At 30.8% G+C, this 12,370-nt stretch overlaps 1 protein-coding gene across 2 annotated transcripts; it reads left to right on the top strand.

Moving 5' to 3' along the window:
- The first annotated feature begins 6,820 nt into the window (after window positions 1–6,820).
- On the top strand, window positions 6,821–11,293 carry LOC145093589 (uncharacterized). Of its 2 annotated transcripts, none has more exons than XM_079031771.1 (8): window positions 6,821–7,063; window positions 8,713–9,141; window positions 9,235–9,397; window positions 9,496–9,793; window positions 9,902–9,986; window positions 10,118–10,208; window positions 10,290–10,369; window positions 10,669–11,293. In XM_079031771.1, the coding sequence occupies exons 1-8, from the start codon at window positions 6,962–6,964 to the stop codon at window positions 11,041–11,043; spliced, it is 1,623 nt and encodes a 540-aa protein (XP_078887897.1). In that variant the 5' UTR covers window positions 6,821–6,961; the 3' UTR covers window positions 11,044–11,293. The 2 variants fall into 2 exon arrangements, with proteins under 2 accessions (XP_078887897.1, XP_078887903.1); XM_079031777.1 differs by lacking the exon at window positions 6,821–7,063 and adding an exon at window positions 8,511–8,629.
- Window positions 11,294–12,370: the final 1,077 nt, after the last annotated feature.

Below are 12,370 nucleotides of genomic sequence, written 5' to 3'. Positions count from 1 at the left end.
GATGGAGGCTGGTTTGGGACAAGATAAGTTGTTTAAATAGGGTGCAAACCCTAAATATTAGGGTTTTATCCAAACATCTTCTACTCGTCGAGTCGGTCCCCCGACTCGTCGAGTAGGTCACTAAACCTCTCAGTCAAAATCGAGTCTACTCGACGAGTTGGGCCTCCGACTCGTCGAGTCCCAGGGCAAAAATTACTTGAATTTAAATACGTACCACAAACCGGGTGTTACATTTTGATTAATTATTAATTAAATATTATTATTCCTAGTTAATATATTATTCTCATAATATATTATCAAATCATTTATTTTGACTTCTCATTAATTTATTAATCATATAATAAATTAATAAATCTCTCTCTCTCTCTCTCTCTCTCTATCTATCTATCTATCTATCTATCTCTAAAAGTTATCCTATTTAATTACTAGGTTCGAGGGCAACCCAAAAGGACTATGCTACCATTAATTCAAGTATATACCAATTATAATAATGAGCTTATACACCTAATTCAACAATAAAGTGTCTAAATCTTAAACACTAAGATTTCACAATGCTACAAGCCACCAAATGCATGCATGGAGGAAAGGAAAGGGTCAGGATTCTATTTTTATAACTCTAAACACCACAAAAATGTCCAAAAAGGCAACTCATTTGGTCTTGAATAGTCCATACTCATATAGACCAAAAATATGGGACCAAAAAAACATAATTTCTAAAATTAGCAAGATCTAGAGAGATAATCATCAAATTCAAAACTTTATACCTCCTGGTGGTTGCTCAAGAAGTATAAAACGTAGATCTACGAAGCTTGGAGCTCTCTTCTTGCTTTCCAATGGCTTCCTTCCCTCTACAATCCAATAGAGATTAGGGTTTGAAAGGAATGGAGTGGGCAATGGAGGCTGATGAGGGTAAAAGGTCTTGGGGGGGGGGGGTAATGATGTTTAAATAGGGTGCAAACCCTAAAATTTAGGGGTTTTCTCTAACAACGGCTACCACGCCATGACACATATTGCCACGTCATGGTGGTCCATCAAAAACCCGCTGCACAAAAAGAATTGCCACGCCGTGGTGGGACTCCACCAAGCCGTGGCCACCCAGAAAGCATTAAACATTTTGCAATTTAGATTCATACCTGGAATGGGTGTTACACCTAAGCTGTCAAAATGACAAATGAGAAGCTATTTCAGAAAGCATGATATTATCTTATAGTGTACATATGATGTCATTTAAGAGGTTGTTTGTTTTTTTAAAAAAAAAACCTCTTCAGACCATTTTCTGTTGCGCGATGCAACACTTGACTTGCCTCTTCAAACCTCTGCGTGTGTTTTGCGCGACACACGTGCAACACTTGCCCTCTTAGCACTTTGTTTTTTTGGAAGATTTCAGACTACAAAACCTCTACGTGTGTTCTGCGCGACGCAACATTTGACTTACCTCTTCAAACCTCTTCAACTTTTATTTTTTCCAAGTTAATTTTTTTTAGAAATTTGGTATAACATGATTATTTTTTAAACTTTGATTTTTTTAGTACTTCGATTTATGGATTTGATACAATTTCTTTTTATTGTTTCCCTGATTTTTTTTAACTTGATGTTTTTAAAAAAACTTTGTTTTTTTTTTTTTTTACCATTTCTTTTAATAATATTTTCAGTTTCGGTTGTATCTTTTTGAACATGCGTGATTTTTTACGAATTTTCTAGAGATTGTTTGGAATATTTTCTTAATTTTTTATAATTTCTTTTATGTTCTTTAAAATTAGTTTATTACTGAAAAAAACTGATAACTACGTTTACATTTTTTTATATTTTTTTTAGAAATTTTATATTTTTTTACATTTTCGTTTTGGTATTCTTTTAATGTTTTAAGACTAAAATTAGTAAAATTTTGGTGTTGAGAACTATTTTCAATTTATAAAATCAATTTGTTTAAATTTCAGTGTATTGTTATAGCCTGTAGATGTTAAAAAACAAACATGTGTCTTATTACATACTGCGATCATTTGGTTCACCATTTCTGCTACAGAAGGTTGCAGAGATGGTCCACAAATTCAATGAATTTTCGCTTCCAAAAAGCAAACATCACCTAAGTAAATGTAACTCATGTTAGTTATTAAAACCTTCTAAACCGGAAATAAAAAGTCATGGTTGTCGCAGTGGAAATTTCTTTGAAAAATAAATGACTTTCATTAACTGAAATAACTTGTATAGTAGTTAACCCGTAAAAATAATTAGCATAGAGTTGCTTTTATATATATTGTCCTAAACTTTATAATAAGACATTATATTTATTTAGGACCATCTAAACATTAAATCCTTGTAGGACTTAATATGTTCTCCACTGCCACACTCATTGCTCTCTATCCTTTTCGCTACAAAAATATGTGTCCCCTTAAAGAAAATAAAGGAGGGGATGGCAATACGACAAGCACTTTGGATTTATACTATTTGGAAGTTGGAAGTTGGAGCCCCATGAATACTTGAAGTATAGAACACGAAAACCATGTTGATCACATTATAAGTGGGGAACATAAAAAATAAAACTGAAACATCTTAACTCGTATATAAGTTGTAACTGAAAGTTAGATAGTTAGTTTTATTTAATTACCTTTATTTATTTATTTATTTATTTATTTTAAATAACACCTCTAGGTACGTGTGGTTTTAGTTTTGTATGTAGCCACTCAATGCCACATTCTTGATTAATTTAGTGGTCAATTAATTTTTACACGACAAAAGTAACGATTATCTAGTCAATCAAAACTTTAGTGAGGCAAAAAGCCTTGAAATTGACAATCACTAAGATTACCCTTATGAGTCAAGACATTACACTAAAAAAAACAAAAAAACTTTTGAAGGTATGGAACTTTAGTTCGATATTGTTATTTGCAAACGTGGCTTCTTGCATGCTCTTGTAATCTGCATGGTGAATTGGTGACAAACGTGGAAGGTGATCATGCATGTCTATTGAATTCACCTTTGATATTATAATTATGCACCAATTGTAAATTTGTAAGAACTTGGAAATTGAATATCTCAGTGCACAAGGAAATGAGATTGATGGTGATTGTTTTAGTTTTTACAAAGGTGTTTTTACATGTGTTTAATAGACATAAATGCTCACTCAACACTTACATGACTCACAACTTTGGGCATTAAATGGTTAGTCGGCTTGGTGTCCATAGCTTAATTTTGATTAATATCTCAGTGCACAAGGATATGAGATTAATTGATGGTGATTGCTTTAGTTTTTACAAAGAAGTAGCCTCCCCATTTCCTAGATGAATGGAACAAAACTCCTGAAGATCAAAGGCATTTTTACGTAGTTGAGCTAACAAACGAATCACATCATTCCAAGGGCATCTACAGACTAAGGAATAAAATCCCGACATCTCCCATTCGACCCATATAGGGCCTTATATAACCACCTTAACCCACGACACATCGATTGTGAAAGAATCTTTATCTTCATTTGAAAAACATAGCTAGCCCTATAGAACACAAAAAGGCTAACCACACTCAAACCACCATCACTCTTGCTAGCTAAAACTTTGTGCCACCTAATCCCATGTAATGTAACCTTCTATCCCCAAGAGTAAAACCTAAAAAGAAGGCATAGGCTATCCATACCCCTCAATATACTATCTATATCTTCTAAATAATTACATCATGATTTTTATTTAAACAAATAATAATGATATAATAATTGTATATTTTTAGCTATAATTAGCTCATAATTGCTTAATAATTTTTTTAAACTATAAATATTGAATAGTTATAAAATAAAGACGAGTAATTTTTTATAATATATAAACCATTATTACTTTTAAATCTTTTTAATAAAATATAAAAAAATTGACACCTAATATTCTTTTATAGGTAGAAGATTTAAACTATGTAGTTATTTACTTTAATTATGATTCGATACCAAGAATTAATATTTTTATTATTCTTAGTAATTAATTGTCTAACGGCTTCGAAACATCTCTCTCCACAAATAGTGTTTTATTAGTATTAGATTTACTATTATCTAATACTATTGGATTAAATTTTAAAAATGAACAAATTATAATTATGTTTAATTAGTAGCCTCCAAAATCACAAAAAGTACATGTATTTAATAAGATAGCGTAGGGGTGGAATTGGTAAGGTACCGAGTTTTTTTTCTCCAAACCGTGTACCGTATCAACTATAGTTGGTATAGGATTTTTGTTACCAGTACCGTATCAAGTGTACTTGGTACCAATTAATTTGGCTACCAACAATTTTGGTTGGTATATATTGGTATTTGGTATATACCAAAGTATTTAACTAATATCTACTATACATGAATATAAGTTGAATTTGTGAACATTTGGCCGTTGCTTCACTCGCTTCTGGTAGTATTTTTTTTTATTTTTGGAAACCACTAAAATGATTAAAAGAGGTCAAACTCTAGCAAGTTGCTAGAGGAAACAAATGGTAATAATACAAGTAAAAGGAATGAGAAGTGAGTACTCCTTTTTAAATTTTAGTGTATCTATCATCCTCATGCACATAAAACAATAAGTATCAAGAAATTTGTCAATCAATGTGTTAGATTAATAATTCTAAGACTTGTTAGTTGTTATTCTAATTAAAACATGAAGATATGAACTCATACTTCTTTGTGTGTGTATATATATATATATATATATATATATATATATATATATATATATATATATATATATATATATATATATATATATATATTGGTTGGTATGGTACAACCATGGTATTTAAAATTCCATATCGTTACCGTACCAAGACTACTTAATTGGTATGGTATTACCAACTAAACATATTCGTTACCAAACAACTTGGCTACCAATTTAATTGGTTCGGTTGATAATATGTTAATTGGTTTTTTATGGTATATATTTGCCAGCTCTAAGATAGCGTAAAACGATCAAGTCCAAAAAAGAAAAAAAAATCATGAAAAATATATGTAAAATATAAGATAGCGTAAAACACACTTAATGCCGCACCCATTCCAATGCGCTTTATTCCATGAATAGCAACATGAGAAACATATATTAAAGATATGGGGCAAAACTAAATGCCCTACTATCGATTATGGCCTTATGGGGTACAAGTATTTTAATAGCTAATGATTATTATCTAAATCATTTTTATACGGATTATCTTTGAATATGATTTTATTATTTGAAGTTGGTATAATTAGGGGTGTTCATAAAATTCGGATATCTGCATTTTGGATATCCGAAATTAATTTTAGATAGTTGATTTTTGGTATCCGATTCCATATCTGAAATTTTGGATACGGATTCAGATATTAAAACGGATATCCGACAATTTGATTTTTTTTTTCAAATTTGAAAGGCATATAAAGTTTTTATATTAGAAAAACATAATTTTAAATTAGAAATGCATATGAAGTAATATATGTATTTAATTAACGATATTATGAATATGTTTAGTTACTAACATTCATATTATAAGACATATGTGATTAAAATAACAAATAATGCATAAATTAAAATCAAAATTTTCGGATATCGATATGTGAATTATCCGACAAATCTGAAAAACACTATCCAATTCCGATTCCGAAAATCCGGATATCCGATTTTTCGGATAATTCGGATTCGGAATTTCGGATACAAATATTTTTGAACACCCCTAGTTATAATCAAACAATAAAATCTTTGTGAAATTGTTATAATCAAACAATAAATCTTTTTTATTTGAAATTGTAATCAAACAATTAAATTATGTTAAAAAAGATGTTGCGACGTATTGTTGACGCATTTAAATTACTAATATGACTTTCTTCAAATATAATAACAATTTATAAATTGTTTATTTGTAAAAAAAGTTGATAATCTCTTATGTTGAAGTTGATAAAAGTTATTATTGTATCTTTACAACCAAATAGTTAAGATCATAAACATTTTATTAAAATAATACTAAATCAATTGGAACAAGTTGGAGTTAGCACCTGGCTAACAAAATATTTCTAATAAAATGTTTCTAACAAAGAGGTTCTACTTGGCTAACAAAATTTTTCTAACATGAAGGTATTGGGTTCATCCCAGACATATACCAACTTGCCAGTAAAAAAAATTAAATTCAAATTTGAAATCTTAATAAACAATAGTCTATTCCATATTTTTGTACAAAATGTATTAAAATTTATACTGAAAATGGTAAGATGGGAAACATTGATTTTCATATGTTGTAGGTTGGATATAATATAAATGAGAGGAGAAAAAAAATATTGATGTTTGGCTTATATTACATTAAGTTGTTTAGTTTAGTTTTTTTTTTTTTTTTTTTTTTTTTTTCTAATGCAAAAATATCCGTTTTTATGTTCGAACATCAAAATGACAACCTTTTTTGAGTTTTGATTTTTTTCTGTTTTTTGTTTTTTTTTGTTTTTTGTTTTTTATGATTTTTTTTTTCACTAAAATGCTCATAACATTTTACATAAAAAAAATTTTAAAAATTATACATGATGACATAAATGCGTCTTTTATTATTTTAATTTTCAACATAACTTGTAAATACATGTTAATTATTTTATTTTTGAACATTTAATCAAATAATCTTATAAATAAACATAATTTTTTAGTATTTCAGGTATCTTATGCATATATACAAGAAAATGAATTGAACCACAAAATTCCGTAGCCGCTTTTTTAAAAAAGGTTTGGATTTTTTTTCCTTTTTCTTTAACAAAAATTCACACCCCTAGATTTCACATAATCAATTGGTTGGCTACCGATTGTGAAAAAAAGGAAAAAAGAAAAAATAGAAACATGAAAATGAAAAACTAATGATATCATGCTCATATTAATTCATACTTGCTTTTCTCTCTCTCTCTCTCTCTCTCTCTCTCTCTCTCTCTCTCTCCAGCTTTCATCAAATTTTCTGGTGCTCACAAAAGATCAAAACCCAGCTCAAATTGCTACATGAAATCATGAAATCTCAAGAATATAATGGTCTTAAATCTACCAGTTATGAGGGACATGATCATTCAAGTTCTTCCCAAACTGAACAAGTTGCGATTCCTCTTCACATGGTTGGTTTTCATTTCTTTCCCCCCATTTTTCTCTTTCCTCTTAATTCGATTTTAATCTGTTTTTGGTAATTCTTGATTAAAAAGATTGATTACTACAACTATGATTTTCTTGACATTTAAGCATTTCGGTATATGTTTTTTTTGTGAGGGCAACTTATTACGATCTGGAGCAAAGCATTTTATCAATCGTTTTAATATTAATTATGAACAAAATTCTACCCTCCAAACAAGTTATATTCTAGCTTTAAGTTTTGAGTTTAATTACCGATTTACCCATTTTTATTGTTATAAAAGATTGATTTTAACATGGTCCACACATTGTAATTGAGAAACGATCACTTGAACCTAACTTTTGTAGTTGATCTTGATTTTTTTTTTCTTTTTAAATTCCTCTCTGGGTACTGGTAATTAGTAAACACCAAAAGGGTATTTTAGTCTTTAGACATATTACCAGTAGTAAAACATATCCCACTGTTGCAATTTTCACCAAGAAATTAACTATTTAACTCAACTAGGAAACTGAGAAATTATAACTTAGAACTTTATTTTTGCAGTTTAATGATATCATTTCACTCTCTGGCTACAAGGGGAAACCAAAAAGGTTACTTTAGACTTTACACTAATAGTCAAACATAGTCAAATATTGCAATTTTCACTAAAAACATGTTTGGATTAAAGGTTTTTGGATAACTCAATTGGGAAACTAAGAAATAATAACATGAAACAAACTTTTGCAGTAAATCTTGATTTTTTATGTGAATATAGCATTTATTTTAGGAACCGATTGTTACACAAAGTCTTTTGCGTACACAATAATAACATTTTTTTAGCAAATTATATAAACCCTTTAAAATATAAATCGATGTGTATTTTGCATATTTACTTTATGAAGAAATTTATGTTGCTTGAGTTACTTTTAAGAGTTTCCGTACTTCTTGGATGAAAGCCCCAAAGCCTGTTAAAGCTTTTAAACATCGACTTTTACAATAAAAAGAAAGTCAGTTTTTAACTTTTCATGGCCACATCACATGATATCCTTTGTAACTATAATTTCACGATAATAAAGAGTCTTGTAATAAAAATATTTTCAAGATAATATTTAAAATCATAACGATAATAAAGTTTTTTCTAAAGTAATCTTGTTTTTATATTACATATTATCCCGCTTAAATAAAACCCTATGATTCTAGCTTTGAATGGCTGGTTGGAATTATTGTTGTTTGGATTAGTGGCATACTTTATGAATTTGAAATTTTGAAAAAAAAGCGCATCCGATTCGACATTTTGTGGCTTTTATAAGAATCATATAATCATCCAGATGCTTTTGTTAGTGCAAAATGATTTGGCTTTGCATTAGCATTTCAATCAAAGCTTCCAAAAGTTCGTTAACGATGTGGAAAAGCTTGGGTTTTACTCGTGTATATCATTTTCCTTCAAATCTTTAATAAACAAACTGGACCCACAAAATAAACTACAGTTTTTGATCAGATAAAAGACGACAACTTTATTCTTCCATTGTTCATATTGTTTCAAGATTTCATAGACCCTTTTTTAGTTTCTACTATGGTACTAATTGCTCCATTTTTATAGAAGTAATCGCTGTTTTTAAGTTATAATTAAGAAATCTTACTTTTTCTTGTTCATTTCAGGTAATTGATAACGAAGATTATGGCAAGAATTTGGGGACATGTACACCATCAAGAACATTACAATCTTCTTGTTCTCAAGAATTTATTCGAATAAAGATGCCACCAACACCACCACCACTACCACCATATCACAGAAAAGTGAATTTTAATCTCCGAGCATCACCTGAAACCTGTTCAACTTCATCAAGAAGCAAAGCGTCAAAGAAAAGTCTTCGACCAAAACTGGGTTTTAAGAACAGAAATAATACTATTTCAGATGTAGTAATTCCAACATCTTCTTCGACTTCTTTACCTCAACAAGACAAGTCTTCTATCGCAAGATCATGGTCGCTTACAAAAATGTTTACACCTTTTGTAAAGATGAGTACCCCACATTCAGACCATGTGTCTAATGTATTGAGAAGAGCAGGTGGATCGCTTAATTTGCAGGTGATGATCAGTTTATTGGTTTTTGTGTTACTTTTATTATAAATTAATAGTAAGTCGATATAATATTTTTTTTAATTACGTGATTATTTGTAGATGAAAGTCCATGAACATATACCTCGATCACAATCTGTCCCCATATTTAATGAAACCACACGTTTGAAGAGAATGGATTCGTTTTTTCGAGTGGTTCCATCAAATCCACGGGTGAAAGATGTTGATGCCACAACACCAACTCCTAATCCTGCTGATAATCAAGGTATTGTTTTTCAAATTCTTTTGATATACAATATCATCACATAATTTAAATCGTTATATCGTTATTTACATGTGTTAATTTGATGATGCTATGTGAAGATGATGGTGATGATATAGCGGAAGAAGAAGCGGTTTGCAGGATATGTTTTGTAGAATTATGTGAAGGTGGTGAAACCCTAAAAATGGAATGTTGTTGCAAAGGTGAACTCGCATTGGCACATAAAGAATGTGCTGTGAAATGGTTTAGTATAAAAGGTAACAAAACATGTGACGTGTGTCATCAAGATGTCCAAAATCTACCCGTTACACTTTTAAGAATCCATAGTACAGTTAGAAATCGAGACACGCATGAAACTGCAATATCCCATGCGCATCACATTGAAGTTAATGGATACAGGCAAGTTTTAAACTTTTTTTTTATATTCCCTCGAAGAATAACATTTTTTACAGAAATGACAGAAGTTATCATATAATTATTATATCATTTTTGTTTTGATTTGAGCAGTGATATTTATCGAGTGTGGAAAGAGATGCCGATTCTTGTTATTGTTACAATTCTTGCGTACTTTTGCTTTCTTGAGCAACTTCTGGTACAGATTTGTATGAGTTTTAGTTATTTTTAAATGAATTTGGTGCACAAATTAATGTACCTTTTTGGGGTTAAATTTATTATGACATTCAGATTCAGATATTGATTTGATAAAAATGTGTTCTTGTGAAGGTTGGGAATATGGGTACAGGTTCAATCGCTCTATCTCTTCCATTTTCTTGTGTATTAGGTCTTCTCTCATCCATGACTTCTTCAGCCATGGGTAAGTGTTGTCTTCATTTTTGTAGTATGTTTTATATAAATTTTTTTTTTTGTTTAAAGATGTTAATATTTTTTTGGACAGTGGAACGAAGATTTGTGTGGCTATACGCGACAATTCAGTTCGTGTTTGTGGTGATTTTCGCACATATTTTTTACTCAGTGGTAACGATTTTTTTTTATATATATTTATGTTAAGTTGTTGGAGGAAGAATTAAATGCCATAAAAAATAACTTACTTTTATTAAATTATTTATTATGGCATTATCCTTCCATTTTTTTTTCGTGTTACAACGTTGTAATTTGAAAAATATATCCATTTGTTGTTGAACAAAGTAATTTTCATTTCTATAACTCATTATAGTTTTCAAGGTACAATGTTGTAATTAATAAGATAAAGTTGAAAATCGGGAAGTGCAAGGTTGCAATGTGAAGACACTCACTGTTGTTTTAATGGTGTATAGGTTCATGTTCAACCAATTTTGTCGATTCTCCTTGCAACGTTTGCTGGTTGTGGGGTTGCAATATGTGGTAGGTCCATTGGTGTGGAGGTCTTAAGGTTAAGAAGATGGTGGAATAGCAGATCAAATCAGCAACTTGATTCTCGGATTGTTGAAATCGCACCATCATCACCATCCTCTGAAAGTCCACCACAACCACCGCCACCACCACCCTCTTATATAGCTTCTCCGGATGTTGTTTTGAATGTAGAACTACCATTTGATGAAGCTGCATTATCACGTGATCAGCCACCACAACTATCACAACCACCACAACCATCACAGCCACCGCGGCCACCACAACCGCCGCCACCATTTTGGAAAGCTTCGAACTTGTAGAGGGAGCTAAGATGCCATTGGATGTCTTTTAATTTTCATTTTCTTCTAAGAATAGATATTTCACAACTTTAAGAAAAGAGAGGGTTAAAATGTGGTGACCTCTCAGTGATAGATTAATAATGTTCAAGTATGATTTATGGTTCGTGCACTAATATGTCTGGGTTTGTATCGTTTGTATGATATCAACTATGTGTTTATCAAATATTGAATATATTTGGTGCACATTTGGAATGAGATTTTGAATTATTAATGTCTAGTGTCTGATCTCTTTAAACCATTTGATGTATATATACATAGCAAAAACATAAGAGAATAAAACGAGAAAGTAAATCATAATACTAACATTAGAAATAGTGTTGATGGTGAAAAAGAAATAAACAACTTGATAAATGTTATTGTGACTATTTTCCCATTCCATCAAATATATACATACAAAACTATCTAACTTAAAAAGATTATTTTGGCCTTAATGATTATTTTTATTTTATTAATTCTTTTTATATTGTTCTAGTTATTATTAAATAAATTAAATTATTAATATATTGCTAGAAAAATGACCAATCCTAGCTTACTCCTCTACATTCTTGCCACCACCTCCGGTCACCGGTAACAGCTCCAGCTCCGATCATCATCTTCGGCCATAGATCCAATACCACATAAATTACCCAAAACTCAACACAAAGCTCTCTAACGTTTCAACAATAAATCTGAATATACGTCTAAAATCAAACTTGTAACACAAATCCAAAACCAAAATAAAAACCTGAAAATGATGATGAATCCTAGAACAAAACCAGATTCGGATGAACCCCCTACCCTTTCGTCGGTATCAGAAGAACACCCTCCGATGCCTTCACCGATTCACATCGATTCTATTATGGTGTTCTAGTTTTTGCAGTTCAAACCACTAAACATAAAATGTTTGAAATCTAATCGATGATGAGTCCTAGAAATTAACCGTGGTATCGAAGACGAAGATCGACGTTTAAGAAAATGAAGAAGATCGATGACGGGAATCGATGTTTGAAACCCAAAATACAGTCTAGAGACTGACAAGATCAGTGACAAACCAAATTGATTTGTGTTCCATGTGAGAGAATAGGGAATTTAGTGGGTTCGAACTGAATAAAGGGGAAAAAGTGGTCGCCGACGACACCTATTCTTCACATCACCGTCATGTTCATTCACGTCGTTGTCGTACTACGGAAGATGATGTATGTAGACAATGCTAGTTTGATGCCATTGACCATTAGTGAGATAAGACATGAGGGGGTGAGAAAGAGTGGTCAATTTTCGTCGTCAACATGCACCATCCCTGCTTTCATAT

The sequence above is a fragment of the Lactuca serriola genome, chromosome 1, assembly GCF_051521515.1.
Source record: "Lactuca serriola cultivar US96UC23 chromosome 1, Lser_US96UC23_V15, whole genome shotgun sequence".
NCBI lineage: Eukaryota > Viridiplantae > Streptophyta > Magnoliopsida > Asterales > Asteraceae > Lactuca > Lactuca serriola.
Note: the sequence above shows the minus strand (reverse complement) of the source record. Positions and strands in the feature narration are given on the sequence as shown.